Source organism: Apiospora aurea, assembly GCF_038362705.1.
Source record: "Apiospora aurea strain CBS 24483 chromosome Unknown utg000004l_segment0_segment0, whole genome shotgun sequence".
Taxonomy (NCBI): domain Eukaryota; kingdom Fungi; phylum Ascomycota; class Sordariomycetes; order Amphisphaeriales; family Apiosporaceae; genus Apiospora; species Apiospora aurea.
In genome coordinates this window covers 5,638,035-5,655,524 of record NW_027117391.1, presented here as the reverse complement: position 1 = coordinate 5,655,524, position 17,490 = coordinate 5,638,035, and the positions used below count along the sequence as shown (strand labels likewise).

The 17,490-nt window shown below is 51.5% G+C and overlaps 7 protein-coding genes across 7 annotated transcripts; 4 read left to right on the top strand and 3 right to left on the bottom strand.

Moving 5' to 3' along the window:
• Positions 1–31: 31 nt before the first annotated feature.
• On the top strand, positions 32–1,954 carry PG986_006540 (uncharacterized protein; the record flags this gene model as incomplete). The annotated part of the gene is made up of 4 exons (XM_066842762.1): positions 32–322; positions 401–767; positions 922–1,797; positions 1,860–1,954. The coding sequence occupies 4 exons, from the start codon at positions 32–34 to the stop codon at positions 1,952–1,954; spliced, it is 1,629 nt and encodes a 542-aa protein (XP_066702624.1).
• Positions 1,955–2,985: 1,031 nt separating this feature from the next.
• Positions 2,986–5,837, top strand: PG986_006539 (heterokaryon incompatibility protein het-C domain-containing protein; the record flags this gene model as incomplete). The annotated part of the gene is made up of 3 exons (XM_066842761.1): positions 2,986–3,317; positions 3,456–4,542; positions 4,623–5,837. The coding sequence occupies 3 exons, from the start codon at positions 2,986–2,988 to the stop codon at positions 5,835–5,837; spliced, it is 2,634 nt and encodes an 877-aa protein (XP_066702623.1).
• A 223-nt stretch (positions 5,838–6,060) lies between these two features.
• On the bottom strand, positions 6,061–7,829 carry PG986_006538 (Major facilitator superfamily domain- general substrate transporter; the record flags this gene model as incomplete). Its single annotated transcript, XM_066842760.1, is given in 4 exon segments — positions 6,061–6,885; positions 6,896–7,091; positions 7,150–7,675; positions 7,739–7,829. The coding sequence occupies 4 exon segments, from the start codon at positions 7,827–7,829 to the stop codon at positions 6,061–6,063; spliced, it is 1,638 nt and encodes a 545-aa protein (XP_066702622.1).
• Positions 7,830–9,538: 1,709 nt separating this feature from the next.
• PG986_006537 (uncharacterized protein) lies at positions 9,539–10,288 on the bottom strand (the record flags this gene model as incomplete). Its single annotated transcript, XM_066842759.1, has 3 exons — positions 9,539–9,698; positions 9,788–9,972; positions 10,046–10,288. The coding sequence occupies 3 exons, from the start codon at positions 10,286–10,288 to the stop codon at positions 9,539–9,541; spliced, it is 588 nt and encodes a 195-aa protein (XP_066702621.1).
• Positions 10,289–12,241: 1,953 nt separating this feature from the next.
• Positions 12,242–12,481, top strand: PG986_006536 (uncharacterized protein; the record flags this gene model as incomplete). Its single annotated transcript, XM_066842758.1, has 1 exon — positions 12,242–12,481. One exon carries the CDS (start codon positions 12,242–12,244, stop codon positions 12,479–12,481), a length of 240 nt encoding a protein of 79 aa, XP_066702620.1.
• A 69-nt stretch (positions 12,482–12,550) lies between these two features.
• PG986_006535 (uncharacterized protein) lies at positions 12,551–12,829 on the top strand (the record flags this gene model as incomplete). Its single annotated transcript, XM_066842757.1, has 1 exon — positions 12,551–12,829. The coding sequence occupies one exon, from the start codon at positions 12,551–12,553 to the stop codon at positions 12,827–12,829; it is 279 nt and encodes a 92-aa protein (XP_066702619.1).
• Positions 12,830–13,658: 829 nt separating this feature from the next.
• PG986_006534 (uncharacterized protein) lies at positions 13,659–14,396 on the bottom strand (the record flags this gene model as incomplete). The annotated part of the gene is made up of 2 exons (XM_066842756.1): positions 13,659–14,177; positions 14,202–14,396. The coding sequence occupies 2 exons, from the start codon at positions 14,394–14,396 to the stop codon at positions 13,659–13,661; spliced, it is 714 nt and encodes a 237-aa protein (XP_066702618.1).
• Positions 14,397–17,490: the final 3,094 nt, after the last annotated feature.

Sequence of the window (17,490 nt, the reverse complement as noted above, 5' to 3'; positions counted from 1 at the left end):
TAATCAGCTACCTTGGACAACTTCAAGCACCATGACGCTAGCACCTCGGAAGATGGCCATCTTCTTCAGCGCCGTTCTCCAGCTCATTCTTCAGCATGCACAGGCTTCGCAGATAGCTGCCTACTGGAACGGCGGATTCAAAGCACCCCAGGTAATCATGTACGATAGCGCTTCCGACAGCATCCTCTACAGCCTCTGCAACAGCAAAGATACCCCAATCTTCCCTGGGGATAAATCGGCGGCATTTCCGCTGCAGTCCCGATTCCCTCCTTTACCCGGCACACACGTGTCCGTCATTGCGTATGAGGATAGAGGAATCAAGGTATGTTCCCCTGGGACGGTTCCCTCCGTCCCGCTTGTGAAAAGGGCGTTTCCTTGACGAGCTTCTGTTCGGCCCCAGACGAATGTATTCTACCAGTCGAAGGACGGCCATATAATCGAAGCACTATTCACATGCAACGAAACCGGCTACTACGATCCAGTCGAAGGGGAAGGAGCCTATAAGCTCACCCTGGACTCCGGCATCCCCATGCCCAAAAGCCCTACCGACTTGACGGCGTTGCTCTTAGGCGAAGACGGAGGATACAGATTGCACTACAAATTGGCGAACGACAGCTCGATCTACAGTATCAAGTACCAGAAGAAGGAGAAAGGCGGGTGGGTTGGCGCTGGAGCCTCCGAGCCTTACACCTCTACTGGCAACATCGCAGCGGGTTTTGCGGTACCGGACAAGATAACAGTAATCACCCCAGAAAGTGACAGGCAAGGTAGAAAAGGAAACGTGTTTGTGGCAACGGCCCTTTCTGACGAAGACGGAATATGGGAAATAGGTATATCTATCTGCCTTTGCATCCAGCCACCCGAACTTCGCATGACCTCACTAAAAGTCATATGTCACTGACCATACCCTACGTTATGCAGATGCGGTACCGGTCCCCTTGCACGCCGCTAATCGTAGTGACCCCGAGCTGAAAATTCCTGTCGTCCTGAGTAACATGACCGATAGCGACGAGTTCAACATTTCATATGACAACGCCGATCCCACATGGACATTCGAAGAGCTGGATCCCATGAATGCGCCGCTGGGTCTAACTTTCGGGTCCAGTCAGGCGATGAGCGTCTTCTACGTCGGCAAGGACAAACTGCTGCGCCAGGTCCGACGCGCGGAGGCCGACGACAAGACGTACAAGTGGAGCAACGTCACCCGCCCCAACGCCAAGCAGTGGCCTCTGCCCGACGACACCAACGCCCATTTCGGGGCCGCCTACGACCGGCAGTCGGACCGCGTCTGGGTCTACTACATGAGCAACCGGACCATGACGCAGCTGTACCAGCCCTCCAAGGACCAGTGGCACGACGCCGTGGCCCTGCCCAAGTCCCAACCCGCTTCGTCGGACGATCAGTCTAGCGGCGGGCTTTCCCACGGCGCAAAGCTCGGCATCGGCATCGGCGTAGGCCTGGGGGTCCCGCTCCTCCTCGGTCTCGTCGCCGCGTACCTCTTCTTCCACTCTCGCAGCTCCCGACGCCACCGCGCTGCGGAAAACGCGGCGTTGCAGGATGCGCACTCGGCCGCCGTGGCTCCTCGGTCGCATCCAGGGTCCCCCGCTCCACGGTATACTTCAGGGTACTGGCCACCAGGGCCCGGACAAGAGCCGCACGGCGGGCCATGGATTCCCCAACAGCAGCTCGGTGTCCCATACAGCGACCACAACGGCTACATCAAGCCCGAGCTGGGATACGGCTGGGGCCATGGCGGCGTGGATGAACAGACCCTACAGCAACATCCGCTTGCTGGTGGTCAGATGCCACACTATGCGCCCCCACGCAGACGCAGCCCATTGAGATGGGAAACACACAAGTCCCCGTGCTGGCGCAGGAGATGGCGGGCGACAGCGCGACAGTAAGCCAGACGCCGAAGCCGCCGAGCCAGGTGCCTAGCCCGCAGCCCACGTGACGAGGTCGTTCTTGGCTACTGCATCACGTTGGTCGTGGGGATGACGGGGAAGGAGAAGAGGCGTCTGTCTGAGGATGAGACATAGGGCACGAAGGAACGAAAGTCATGATGCTATGGCGTGTTTGGACGAGTGACATTGGCGTTCTGGGATAAATGTTAATGGAAATAGTGCGACCGTTGCATCGTCTACCTTCGCTGATTGAGTGCTTGGTCAATTGCCATTGAGCTTTTGTTTGTTCGCATCGGCCCCTTCGCTGGCTCCATCAGACGTTAGTAATCAGATCGATCTCGGAAAGCCGTCACATCCGATCTACCTACGTAGGTAACCAGCCAGACAGAGAAACCTGCTAAGAATCGAAACGGCGACCAGGAACAGGCCCCGTCAGTTACGCTCCCGTTCCCGTGCCGATTGGCGCTTGGCCGCGCGCCGGAACTTGCTTGAGCCGTAAAGAAGCAATCTTGTCCCGAGTTGCCTTGGTGCTCTCACTCCGGCTCCCCGCGCGGTGACAGCGCATTCAACCGTACTACTGTACCTACCATATCGCAAACAATGGTGGCTTGCTTGCATTCCAGCGATGCGCTGTCTCTGGGCCAGCGTGCCGTGCTTGCCGATTTACAGTGGACCTGCCTCTCTTGGCCAGCTCAGCCCTTGGCCTCGGCTGTAAGCCCATAAGCCCGCCCACCCACGCGATCCAGACCAGCAGATTTGCGGCCTGCAGGAGAGGAGAGCCTGGAAGCCAGCCATTCGTGACGCGCAAGCAGTTCTCATTGGTAAATTTTCTTCATAACCTACATCATGGTCAAGTCAATCTACCCCTCCATCCCACTGCCCCTCAGTCTGATTGTTTGCAGATAAAATCTGCCCAAGCTGGCTGGCAAAGCTGCATCCAAGATCGGAGCTTCACCACCACCTCACCTTGCCTTGTGGAAAGCGACTCCACGCAGCTCACACCACAACCCAAGGCAAGACAACAAAAACCCAAGAGAGAGAAAGAGAGAGAGGAACTCCTGACAAGGAAACCTCACCCGAAATGGCGGACGCGCGAGCCCACTTCTGGCTCGCCAGCCTCCTCCTCGCCGTCGTCTGTCTCGCCACGCCCGCCGCCGCCTTCGGCGCCGGCAATATCAGCAGCTCCTCCCCCATCGAGGGCATCAACTGGCGCCACGGCGACATCGAGGATGCTTTGCTCGGCATCATGATGGCTCGCGCCCTCAACAAGAAGGGCAAGGAGTTCAGCAAGGTCATGGTCGCCCGCGTCTACTTCGGCAACTGGCTGCGCGACTACTCCCAGGCCGTCGATCTGGGCACCATCAAGACGGTTTCGTACGAGGCGATTCGGTTGGTTGTCGCTATTCTGGGATTGTAAGCTGGTGTCTCACTTTCTTCTTTGGGTTCATCTTACAACTGCCCGCGTGCTCATCGCATCCCACCCCCACGCCCCCAACCCTCCCGTCACGCAATCCCGGCCATTCACCTATGTACTGACACATCCCAACCCAGCATGAACTTCGGCTTCGGCTCCAAGGAGTTCGAGGTCACCGAGGAGCGCCTCGGCTGCTACCGCCCGGAGGAGCACATCGACAACCCGAAAGGCTACGGCGGCGGCGACGACCCCAAGCGCTACTGGCACGGCCTGCGCGGCCCCGTCGACGAGGAGCGCGAGCTGGCCATCGACCCGGAGACGGGCATGATCAACTACATTGCCAACGAGCAGGAAGAAGGCATCGCGACCTCGGCCGGCCTGCTGCGCCACCTCCTGGGCCGCTGCATCGAGCTCGGCCGCGAGCACGCCGCCACCGGCAACGACGACGCCCTCTACGAGGCCATGCGCCTCATGGGCACGGGCCTGCACTGCCTCGAGGACTTCTTCGCCCACTCCAACTACATCGAGCTCGCCCTCATCGAGATGGGCAACCGCGACATCTTCCCCCACGTCGGCCGCGACGTCCGCGTCGTGCTCGAGGACGTCGGCGGCGTCGCCCCCGTCGTCACCGGCACCTTCGGCGAGGTCGACTTCCTGCACTCGGTCGCCGGCGAGGTCTCGGACAAGCTGGCGGCCAACGAGATGCAGGAGCTGCAGGAGCACCTCGAGAACGGCAAGAACGAGGACACGTCGCTCTTGCGCAAGCTCTTGGCCATGATCCCGTCTTCGCTCTTCGGCGGCGAGAGCCAGACCGACAAGATCGACCAGATCCAGCAGGACACCGCGACCGCGCAGATGGACGGCCTCGAAGTCAAGCCCCACCGCGAGCCCGAGGAGATCACCATCTGGGTGTCCAACATCTTCAAGCAGATCGTGCCCATCATCGAGTGGCATGACCGCATCATGAAGATTATTAGTGATGCCCTCCCGCGCATCCCCATCCTCCCCAAAATCGTCGAACAGCTCGAGGACCAGCTCAACGCTTTCGTTACCGCCCAGATCGCCCCCTTTGTCGTCCCCGTCATCCAGCAGATCCAGAACGAGATGGGCGCCGGCTCCGAGGGCATCATCCAGAGCTCCAAGGACCAGCAGCACCGCGTCTTCAACGACGACAACGCCAGCGATCCCACCCACTCGATGCTGTCCAAGGACCACTTCACCAACGTACGTTTTATTTCCCTTCTTCCCTTTCCCTTCCTCTCGTAACATCTCCTTTTAAAAACATCTACTGACTCTTCTCTCAGCTCCTCAACGAACCCGCCGGCAAGACCGCCCAAGAAATGGTCAAGTGGGTCGTCCCCCAGCTCATGGCCGCCATGGACGACGAGTCCATGTCGGTCCGCCGCACCGTCGACCGCATCATCGACGGCGTCCTGCACCACCCGGCCCAGCGCGACCAGGGCCGCCACGGCGCCAGCGAAGGGCGCCAGATCTTCTTCGACTGCGTCGAGCACTGGTGGAACGACATCCCCTACGAGGGCCAAGAAGACTACCGCCAGCGCCTGAGCCGCGAGGGCGTCCTCAACGGCGAGAACCACAAGGAGGGCGAGTGGGACAGCGGGCACGGGCACGGCTGCCTGGGCAAGCTGGAGCAGCACCAGCAGCACGGCGGCAAGAAGAAGAAGGAGGAGTGGGACGACAAGATCGCCACGGCCGCCGCGGACGCGATCATCGGCAGCGTCTCGGGCGCCTTCAACGACTTCGTCCCCGGAAACAACAACTCCGGTAACGGCGGCGGCGGCAACAGCCCCGGCGGTCTCCTCGGCGGCGTCGCTTCCTTCCTCGGCGACTTCTTGGGCAACAACAAGAACAGCAGCAGCAACGAGCAGCAGAGCAGCGGCGGCGACGGCGGCGAGTGGCGCTCTTCCTCACCCGGCGGTGATCGTCGCGAGGAGTACGGACGACAGGATAGCTTCGAGCGACGCGATACTTTCGAGCGCGCCGACGGCGACGACTACCACTCCCGGCCCCAGGAGCCCTCCTACGGCGGCGGTCACGCTGCTAGCTTCTTCGGCGACGATCGTGGCGGTGACGATCGCGGCGGCGACTCGTACAGCGGAGGCGGCGGCGGCGGAGGCGGTTACGGCTCCTCCGAATACAGCCGTGAAAGCCCCGGCGGCGGCTACGGTGGTGGTGGCAGCTACGGTGGAGGTGGCGGCTACGGTGCCCCCGAGTACGGTCGTGAGGGCGGCGGCCACGCCGCCAGCTTCTTCTCCGATGATCGTCCGAGCTACGACCAGGGCGGCTACGGCCAGCAGCCGCCTCCTCCCCCGCAACAGTACTACGGCGGCGGCGGCGGCGGCGGTGAATACGGTGGTGGTTACCCGCCACAAGGAGGCTACGGCGGCTACCCGCCTCAAGGTGGAGGCTATGGAGGATACCCTCCCCAGGGCGGCGGTTACGGTGGTGGTGGCGATGGCTACAACCAGCAGGGCGGCTACTATGAGCGACGCTGGTAAAAGGGAAAACGTCGGCGGGCCTTTTGTTTTGAGAGGTGCCGATGCTGATTGACGATTGCTGATGACGATGAAACGGCCGCATGATAAAATCGCTAGACATGATGTAGTAATGAACCTTCTTGGTTCTCAATCAATAAGAAATCAAGTTATTCGCTTTTGCTCATTCAAAAATGGCATTGATGATCCACCTATCTGCTACTTGTAGGTAGATCAGGGAAGACACCTAGGAGGTTCTGGTTTGCTGCTCCACCGCCCTCTCCTCATGCTCCACATCCAACACCTTCTCCTCGGCAAAGAGGTTCCGCGGCGCATCCGGGTGATCCCCGCCCGTGAGCCGGTGTCCATGCCGACCAATCTTCCACCACGGCAGCGCAAACAGCTCGTCCATGCTCTCGAGCGACCGTCCCGCCATCTCGGGCACGAAGAACCAGACCCAGGCCAACCCTATCAGGCACACCGCGGAGCAGAACAGGAAGAAGCCAAAGGGCGTCATGGCCAGCAGCATCAAGGGAACGGCCTTGGTGTTGCCGAACTGGTTGACAAAGTGCACGCACATGACCAGCGACGCGCCCAGGGCCCGCAGCCGCAGCGGCCAGATGTCGGCGTTGACGAGGTACTGGAACGAGTTCCAGCCCATGGCCCAGCCGACGCCCGAGATGTAGAGGGCCGAGACGGCGCCCACGGCGGCGCGGCGCTGCGAGGGGCTCAGGTCGCCCGTCTCGAGGCGGTCGGTGCCCACGACGCCCAGGAAAACGGCGACATACAAAATCGAGACGGCTTGGAGGGAGATGCCGGCGTACAGCGACTTGCGGCGGCCCAAGAAGTCGACGATGAAGAAGGCGCACAGGTAGGCGGCGGTCAGCTTTACGACACCCAGGATGCAGGTCGCGAACAGCTTCTCGGACTGGCCCGTGTAGCCCAGGACGCCGAAGAAGTCGACGGCGTAGATGGTGATGGCACTGGCACCGGACCATTGGCCCAGGAGCTGCGACAGCAGACCCAGCATGAGGCGGTATCGGTTGGCGGGAACCATGACTAGCTCGCGCAGCTTGCCCCACACGGGATACACCGTGGGTGGCCTCGCGCTCGCGCTCTAGCTGGTCCCGGATGCCCGCCAACTCTTCTTGAACGAAGGGGTGCTCGATGGGCAACTGTCGGAGCGTCGTGATGGCCTTGACGGCCTCATCGTGCTTGCCCCTCATTACGAGGTAGCGTGGGCTCTCGTTGAGCGTGAAGGACATGATGAGGAACATACTGCACGTAAATACGTCAGTTCTTGATTCACATTGACGTGCAGGAGATGAGCTCTTACCCGGCAAAGCCGATGTGGGCAGTCTGAGGTGCCACCCACTGCATGCGCGACGAGTTGGAGATGTGGAGCGACGCGCCCCAGTTGGAAAAGTACGCAATCATGACGCCCAGATAGACGGAGCCGGCAAAGATGTTGGTCAGCATGCCACGAACCGCCCGCGGCGCCGTCTCGCCGATGTAGGTAGGGCCGACGACGACGGTCATGCCGATGCCCAGGCCCGCGATGAAGCGCCCCGCGATGATCTGGCCGACGCTGCCGTGGCTGGTGATGACGATGACGAAGCCGACGAGCCAGAGAACACAGAGGGACTGGAGCGAGCGGATGCGGCCGATGCGGTCGCAGAGCAGGAAGGCCAGGAGCGCGCCGATGATGGAGCCGAGCTGGACCATGCTCGTGATGTTGGACTTGCGGTTCTCCTGCTCGTCCTCGGTGCCGACCTTCATGCCGAACTCGCTCGAGAAGCTCTTGAGGGAGACCATGCCGCCGACGAGGCCTTCATCCAGGCCTCGACTGGCACCGAGAATGCCTGCGGAAGCATTGTTAGTTGCTGGCCTTCAGGTGGGCACTTGGCTAAGTCGGGGAAACTTACCGAAGACGAAGGTGCTCCAGTATAACCGCCAATTCAACACCTCTTTGGGCGTCTCATTGAGAGCAGCGGTTTGGAAATAGGACAGCTTCATCTTGATGGATCTGTTCTACAGGCTGGCCGAACTGCGGTTTGCCAAGAGGGAAGGAAGCACAGAAGAGGGATGGGTTAGCAACCGACAACCAGCGACATGTTTATGGCAGCGCAAGACCCCCTTTTATGTACACAGGCCAAGACTCGTTCCCCGGATCGACAGAAAAGAGGACTCCGGGGATTATGGGTCGAGTCTGAGCACCAAGACCTGGGGAACAGAAAGCGACAAGGGCTGGGTAACGGTGCTTTCCACAAATTGGCTCCATCGTGGCCCTCGGGACTTGACCGAGCTCAGGACTCAGGACCTATCGCCGACGCGATGCTGGCCCGTTTCCACATGGAGCGCGCGGGGTTGGGATGGCAAACCAAGGCCTGGGGTTAGGTCAGAATGCGACTCCAAGGTGCGTCCATGTTGCGATACGATGGGTAAGCTTACCGGCCCCGTTTTTCTGGAGGGTGTTCTTTCACCCGCACCCACTCGGCCATGCTCGCGGTTCGGGCTAGTGGGCGACGAAGGCCAGACCGACAGATGTCCGGACAGATCTGGTCCACTGGGCGACCATGGTGCTTGCTTTCTTTTCTTCGCAGTCCAATGGTGAAGCTGGATGCGTACCTACCAAGCGAGCGTGACAGGTACAGTGGGGAGTGAAGCTTGAGGGTTCGGGACTGAGGACCGGTAAGTGCGTGCAAGAGCTTGCGAGCACAGAAAAGCGGCTTCCTATTAGGTACAATCGACCCATGATGGGCAGGATGACTTGCATGCCGTATCAACGGCCAGCTTGGCGGTGGATGGTTGCGGCGCAAAGAAACGACCAGACGCAAGTCAAGTCGGACATCGCCCGACGATGGGGGATGGGGGTCATGTTCGCGACGCTCGACTGGGTTGAGCCTGGGAGAAAGCGAGAAAGCGAGAAAACGAGAAGAAGCTGAAGAAGCCCCAAGTTAGAAGCTACGACGAGTCCCGACGATTAAAGTTTCGCTAGCTTCACCCGAGCCGCTTGTCGGCGGCAATGCTGCATCTTCTTATTTCCATTCTCCCCAAGAACACAACTCTTCAATACAGCGACCGCACTGGAGGCAGATGCAGTTTGAACGAATCGTGGTGATGGTGATGCAATGACAGATCCTTGGCCGAGAAGAGGCCAGCCGTGCCTCGGCAACTCCACCACACGCCTTGATGGTGACAAGCAATGCCTGGCCTGTTCTTGGCGCCTGGGCAGATGGGATGTGAGATCCTCTCAACTCTTACCCAACTTCGGGCGATTTCCGTGTGGGGGCTCCTCCTCGCTCTCACTGTTGCTCTAGTGCCCATGCTGAATGCGGGGGAGATGAGGCCATAACTCGGGGCAGCTGGTCCAGTACGGACGCGCTAACTCGAAAATATTAGGCCATGTGGTGGCCTACAGTACAACACCAGCTCCAGCGCTTGTATCCGCCCAGCTGGAACAAGGATTGATTGACATGAATCAATGCCTCTTCCCGTACATGCGACCGTTGCAGTTGGGGCCGCCGACACTAGACTGCAGCCAGTAGAACAAGCTGAATGATTGTGGTAGGCACTATTTCAATTGAGAGAGTCGTCTAATGTAGCTGTACCTGCCTACGTTTCCTCCTGGCCGAGAGCTCAAGATAATGTTGTCCGAACTACATCCTCCAAAGAACAGTAGCCTCCAAGTTTGCCCGTCGTTTTATCTCCAGCAACTCAATCAATCAGCAGCTGTCTTCGCCCACGTCGACGTGGAAATTGTTCGCAGGCCACTTCTCCCGCCCGCGGCACCACTCTCCACTACCCCCGCTGCCGCCCTGGCAAGTGAAGCAGTCGTTCTCCGCAATGTCGCCGAGGGCAGAGCATGACCAGAGGACCTGCTGTCTACAAGACGAAAAACCGCGAGTTAGTATCACGCCTTTGACAGAAAGTGCAGTCACCCCATTGAATGCACGAGCCAGGTAGAAACATACCCGTTCTCGGAGCACAGCCAGATGCCCGAATTGTAGGAGCAGCTGATGCGCGCGCAGGTGCCTGGGTTACCCGCGCTGACGCCGCAGTTGCCGGGGATTCCGTGCAGGTAGTTGATGCCGTCGTTGATGTAAGTAACGTCGGCGGTACCGCTTCCGCCCACGCCGCATTGGACCTCGTGTCCATCCTGCAGCAGTCGTTAGTCGTCGCCATGAAGACACGTACTAGCATCCTCCAACGGATGGCAGGTCGAGACTTACATCTTTGTTGGGGAGAGGCGTGGAAGTGTTGAGACCGGCGGGGAAGTCGGGCTTGATCTGTCGGATCTGGGCGACGACCTCCTGGACGGTGCCGTTGAAGCTCATCTCGGGTCCGCCCGCCTCGATCTGTCCGCGCCAGATCATGTTGGAGACGGGGGCATCAGCACGTGGGGCTGTGGCCAACTGCATGCCGGGAAGGGCAGCGGCGAGGCCAACGAAGAAGATGACAATGAGGTTGAACATTGTGAACAAGTAGAGGGCTGGGAATCTGAGACTCGGCGATGAATTGTGGTTGGGTTTGGTGTTGTTTGGACGGTGAGGTGCGTGTCTGAGAGCAGAAGAGAGCTTCGGGGTTATGGGAAGAGAAAACGGTCGCCTGGCTTCATGGATTCGAAAGATGCACACCTTTATCAATTGCAAATGGATTGAATAGAGAAGGGACCCGGTGATTGAATACAAGCATTGCAGCATTCGCGACATCACAGCGGGAAGCCGTGAAGCAGCACTGATGTCATCTCCTACATCACTCTCCCAATTCATGCCCGGCAACTTCCCTTTCCAATTTCACATAGCTGACAAAGTTCTGGCAACTGCCTCTGCCTTTCGAGCAATACGGTCCTGAGGGAGAGCAAATCTATTGACGTCATGCCTGGGTAGGTTCTTGTTGATAGAATCATTCCATCGCTGCCACTCTTCAAGTCCATACTACGCCTGGCACTGATCGTCGATGCCCCATGAACTCTCTACTCCCACGGTCACATATGCCAATGGACGGTGACCGTACGTGGACCTGGAATATCCTACTGAGCCCTAATAATGCCTTGGGGCATCAGTGCGGCGTCAAGAGTGACAAGAAGTTGGCAGGAAAGGGGTCAGTCAGATGTTGGCCTGATATAAGGAATTAAGACGTAAATGTACCTGTCTATCCAAAACGCAGAGTCAACGAAACCTAATATACGTGGATTCCCCGTTGCGTGTCAACTTGTACAAGACCAGCTGCGATTTACAGGTTCGTCACTTCCATTACAAGAGCAGGATACCACAGTGGCGATAGGCATTCGTAATATCCCATGTGCGTTTCATCCATCAGAAGCAAACTGAACAAATGATTAAATGCCATCATACACAGTACCTTGACTGGATTGATGCTGGCGCTGTGGCACGCTGTCCTGCTTCAGCTGACTTGGAGATCATGTTGGGTCCAGTCTAGGCCCTTCTCTTGAATGCCTTGCTTTGTGAGCGCGAGTCCCTGCTCTCCGTACAATTTCTCGTTCTGCTAGGGGGGGTAACTAGTATGAACCAGCTGATATCAGAACCAGACTACATTGGCATCACCAAACGGCTCAGCATATCTACACATATGCTCTTGGTTTACCGTTGCATCCACTCCATTACGCCGTGGCATAGTTGAGGATTACTCTGGGTTGAATCTTGTTGACTGTTGGTATGCCATTACTCAGGAGGGTAGACGATAAGCCAATCGTGGCATCATTCCACGACCTGAAATGGCAAAAAGGGGAGGAAAAGGACATGCGGGCTGTGAGTGACGTAACCATCATGCGCGTTGCAATGCAAGCGATCAGCCAACAACGTTGGGGATGATTGAAAGAGGCGTAGCGACCAACGATGGGGGCGGAGTGAGGCGCAGAACCAAACCGGGCAGGGTACAAGCATATCTCAATTCCTACTAATTTCGTTGGTTCTCGGATAGGATTAGCCCTTACAGACGCCCTTACAGCCCTATTGCGAAAGAGAAAAAAAGTAGTTATGCCTCTGTCTACAATAGCGCCCTGCGGTCCGATAAAAATAGCAGGGCATCCATCGAATACACACACTGCGCATGCACGTTCGGAGGAACCAATCTAGAAACAAATCGAAAGTTTGACAGAGAGCATGTTCCTCGTGGGAACCGCGATGGTCTGCGGGCAACAGATGATTCTGACGCCATGAGAGTTTACTATGCGACACTGAACGGGACCAGCAAGTCCTCCGCCCTCTGCATAAAGCAGGCGCGTAGCCCGCAAGATGGAACAGAGCCGTTACTCGGATATCACTGTCCGCAGCACATCCAATCACGGCGTATTCAGATATTTAACAACCCGCACCTCTTCAACTTCTTCTGTTGCTTCTCCTTCGGTTTCATCACAGACCCTCAAGCACCAGCCGTGGGAAAGTTGAGAAAAGAGACCGGCAACAATGCGCATCTCCATTCCAGCCCTCCTGACCCTCTTCACCGCCACCAGCTCGGCTCTCACGATCCCAGAGACCGGGCTGGGCAGACTTGTCTCTCGCCTACTCCATGGACGCGGCAACGTCCTCATCCCCAACCCCGAAATCGGCAAAGGCCGGTGCCTGGAGAACATTCCACCCACCGGCGAGGGCCGCACCATCGCCTGCGGCTGCGGCATCCGGCTAAAGCAGGCCGACATCGACTAGGTGGCCAAGACGATCGCAGACGATGTCGAGTACGGCCGGAACGGCACCTGCCTCGACCCCGGCAACGGCATGGGCTGGGGCCACCTCGCCGGCGACCCGAGCACCGTCGTCGGCTACATCGAGAACGAGAACTCCACCCCAGTCCGGGACGACGCGTTCCTGGCCCGCGGCTCCTACGTCAGCGACGCCTTCAAGCAGATTGAAGCCCAGTGCGGAAAGGGGGCCCCGGGCACCATTGGGCAGAAAGGCACGGGCCTCGTCGTGGGGTTCCTGCCCAAGACTGTGGGTAGGGATTGCAATGATCCTCACTGCCGGGACAAGTTGTGGCTTGGCCCGACCCAATGCTAACACGTTGCATCCGACGGGGCCGGGCGGCTACACGGTCCGCGTGTATACGAATCGCTTTACTTCTAATAGGTTATTAATGCCTGTTACGTCATTAGTATATAGGGTTGCGTTTATTAATATATTTTAAGGTGGTTTTATTATATTATAACTATTAAAAACATTTATTTATATTAAATCATTATAAAATTATTATTTATATTTAATTATTTTACTCTTTATTTTTATTTTAACCGTTAATATTAATATTATAATTAATTAATTAAAGATTAAATATTAATTATATTTTAAAATTAGCGTTATTTTTATAAGTAGAATTATTATTATAATAATCTTCGAAGGGGTTTTACTTTATTTTATTTATTAATCATGCTTTAAGTTACGTAATTAAGTTTTAATAAAACGGGGTTATAAATAAGTCTTAAAATAAATGGAATTTATAACGAAAAAAAAAGGAAGAGAAAATCGAGTTAAGGTTAATACGATAAGTCGGTTTTAATAATAAAATAATAAGGCTAGTATAAAATCTTTATATTAATTAGCGTATAAGTTAACGTATTATATTACTCTTTATAAAAAAGTTTAAACATATATAATAAATTATCCCTTTAATAATAATAATATTACGTTTATTATATCGTATTATTTTATATAAACTAAGGAATAATTAATGCCGTATTATAATATTTACTTATTTTAATTAATAGTATAATATTTATTCTTATTAAATAATTAAGTATTATACTAAGGGTAGTATTACCGCCATTATAAGGATATACTTAAACTACGAGTCACTTATAATAATATTCTTCCGAAGCTAAACACCTTAACGTTAGTACTTATCCATTAACAGATAGTCTATGCCCTCTTTAATAGTGGTTTCATCCTCCACCACCATGTCATTCTCGGCCACTGGCGACGCCTCGGAAAGGGGCTTTAGTGGAGCAATGACAGTCTTAATGCTTCGCGCAGCTATACCTTGACACTCCCCATTCTCTCGCTGAACATCGTCCAGGGCTTCCTTCTCCAGCCTCCGAAGCTCCTCGCGCTTGGCTCCGATCTCGTGCATCGTCCTGTCAAGCTTGGAATCTACCGCCTTGGTGTTTCGTTCCAGCTCTTCTATCGTCATTTGTAGCTCTTGTCGCATGCGTGCGATTGTTTCGGTGGCTTTGGTGTCACCCAATAGTGCAGTAAAGGCCTCGGCATCTCGAAAGAAGTCCTCGACGGCCGCTGCGGAGATCCGGTTTCTGTGGACAGCGGTATGTCTGATATTGGTAATAGATGTAAAGAGTTGTTCCAGCGGCTTCGCGCTCTTCTTCCCTTTCAGGCTCGTCGGTCTCTTGGACAGGACCTGTACTCAGTGGTTGAGCTTCACCGCTTCTGCGCAGTCCCAGCCTTGCTGCTGCAGATACTGGGGTCGTTCCTGAGCTGCGAAGTCACAGCAAGAACGTTCCAGCAACTGTTGGAGATGCACCAGAAGCTGGTGTTGTGATTTGAATGGAAGATGGACGGGGAAGAGCTTCTTTGCCATGGCAGATGCCTGAATAGGCTTCCAGGACTGGCTTGCCATTGCTGTGTCAATGCATGCGACAGACGTCTCGCCGTCACCTACACAAACAAGTTAGTCAGTAGGTTCCCCGAATGAGCAGTGATGCGACACACTGAAACTACTTTCTACAGAAAGAGAAGATCTCTTGTCTTGAGCCGCTTCTTTGCTGGATGCTGTTATTTCTGCCGTCAAGAAGAACAGCAATTTTAACAGCCAGGGGAAGCGGAGTTTGGCTTTTTCGGTGGATGCAAATATCTCTTCTAATAGGAGACGGCGGGTTGTGTCAACGATCACTTGCTCCTGATGCGTTTTCAGTAAGTCGGCCACCTTTTTAACCTTGCTACTCTGGGATATAACTCTGCGGATAGCTTTAGACTGTCGAATTTAGGCTAATGTACCGTTAAAGACATCCTTTAAGGCTAAGTATATAACGGCCTCGTTTTAAATAGTGGCTTTACTATTTTTATCGCCGGTAGAATTTTATATTAATTTAGCTTTTAAATATATCTTATTATTCGATTACTTAGTAAGAAACTTTAAAGATAAATTAATAGCCCTTAAATATAATAAACTTAAATAAGTAAGAGATATTATTTTTTAGGTTCTTAAAAACTCCCGAAGTGTATTAAGTTTATAATTTTTATAAATTAATAATATTACTTATTATAAAAGACTTAAATTATTTATTTTAAATTATTTTATTTTTATTTATTACCTTTAAATAATTCACGTGGTTTATTATTAAGTCGGTTATATTATTTCGCCGGTTATTGTTTTTACTTTTTAATCCTTTTATATAAATTAATTTAATTATAAAGTTTAAGATTAATTAAAACTATTCGCTATTCGATTCCTCGTTTAATCTTATATATTTTTTATATATTCGCGTATTATAACTTATTTCGCCGTAAATTTTATAACGCCTGCCGCTTATCGCGCGCTTTTTTAACGAACCTTTATTTTCGCCTTTATTAATTATTAACGTGGTTTACCACTACGCGACGTATATTACTTGGCGACGCACCTTAATTTAATTTTAATATAATTAAACTTTAACGCGTAATATTTCCACAATTATAATGCCTAATTAATCCTAAAAAGATTGGATAGTTTTAGTAATTTAAGCGATACGAAACGGACCGAATTAAATAAATTAAAAAGCAGTAATAAAAGCTTATAATATACCCGAATTAATTTTATGTTATCGAATTTATGGCTAAACTTTAAAACGCGAAATCTGACCGAAACGATATAAAATAAATCTAATTAAAAAAGAGGTACTTCGTAAATATATAATTAATTTAGATATCCGAGAGATGCCTTTTAATTTCGCTAGTATAAAAAATATAGCTAATCTCTTTACCGCGTTACGCGGCGGCGACCGCGTCGGTAAACACTAAATTAAACGCTTTATTAACCGTAACCCGGACTTAAAAATTAAAATAAATCGTTAATACGATTATTAAAAAGTTTTTTACAAAGATTTTAAAGTTATTTCTGCCTAGTTTACGCTAATCGCGAATATAAAGGCGAAATACGGGATCGTTAACGAAAATATTTAAAATTTCGACGAGACCGGTTTTATAATAAACATAATCGGGTTAATATTTATCGTAATACGCGCCGAGCGGCGTGGAAAGGCGAAATCGGTTTAGCTTAATAATCGGGAATAAATAACGGCGATTAAATATATTAATTCGTAGGGTTAATATATTCCGCCGTTCTTAATCGTTTAAAACTAATATTACTTCGCGAACTGGTCTCGCGAAACCGATTTACCGGGCGATTAAGTAATTAAGCCGACTTTTAATAATTAAACTAATAACGAGATAAACCTAAATTAAATTAAGTATTTCGATAAATATATTAAATCGTAAATAAAAGGTCGCTACCGCCTCTTAATTCTCGACGGCTACGAGAGCTATATTTTAACCGAATTCGAGGTATATTACTAAGATAACGATATTATTACTATTAATATGCCTCCTTATTTATTATATTTGCTTTAACTTTTCGATATAGTACTTTATTTACCTTTAAAGCGTATTTATTCGAAAGAAATCGAGCTATTTATTAAGGCTTTTATAAACTATATTATTAAACTCGAGTTCTTTATCGCTTTTAAAGCCGTGTATTTTATTATTTTTACGGAAGTTAATATTAAATTTAGATTTAGCGTATTTAGTTTAATACTTTATAACCCTAACGAGGTAATTAGTAAGTTAAATATACGTCTCCGGACGCTTATATTTAACCTATCCCGTCTAGGGACGGCCAGTACCTACGACCTTTAAACGTCGTTTAACCCTTAATAAATAATTAAGCACTTTATTTATATTAAAAAGAGGGTGTTTACTTATTAAGGAAGCTCTCCGACGCCGATTTTAAATACGGTAAACTAAATAGCGAAGAGTATAATTAAAATAACTTATAAAATAACATTTATACGCGATAAAATATATATATTAAAGGAGGCTAATTTAACATTTTTTAAGCGCCGGAGAGTTAAAAAATCGCGAATTTAGCTTAAAAAAGCTTTTATTATTAAGGAATTTTAATAGCTATAAGACGAAAAGGTAAAAAAGAAGCGTTTAGCGCCCGATAAAAAGTAAAAATAAGGGTTCGTCGAAACGGAGGGCGACTAATAAAAGGCGCTGTAATATCTACGATAAGATAGGTCATAATGCGCGAATATATAATAAAAAAGATATAGAATTAAGCGAGGAATCGAATAGCGAGTAGTTTTAATTAATTTTAAGCGTTATAATTAAATTAATTTATATAAAAAGGTCGAGAAATAGAAAAGGTGCGTCGCTAAGTAATATACGTCGCGTAATAATAAACCACGTTACCTCTTTTTTAATTAATATTAATTTTCGCTGTAAATGTCGGATTTCGCGTTATAAAATTCGACCGTTTAATCGGTCGCTAATCGTTAATTATAAAACGTTAAAAGCTTTCGTTATAACCTTTTAATTAATAAGTTTTATAAGGTTTCGCGTCGCTTAAAGTATTAATTCGAGCCTATTTATTAATAAAAAATTAAGTATTATAATTATAAAAATAAAACGTATTAAAATTTAATAAGAAATATTAATTAAATAAATAACCGGCG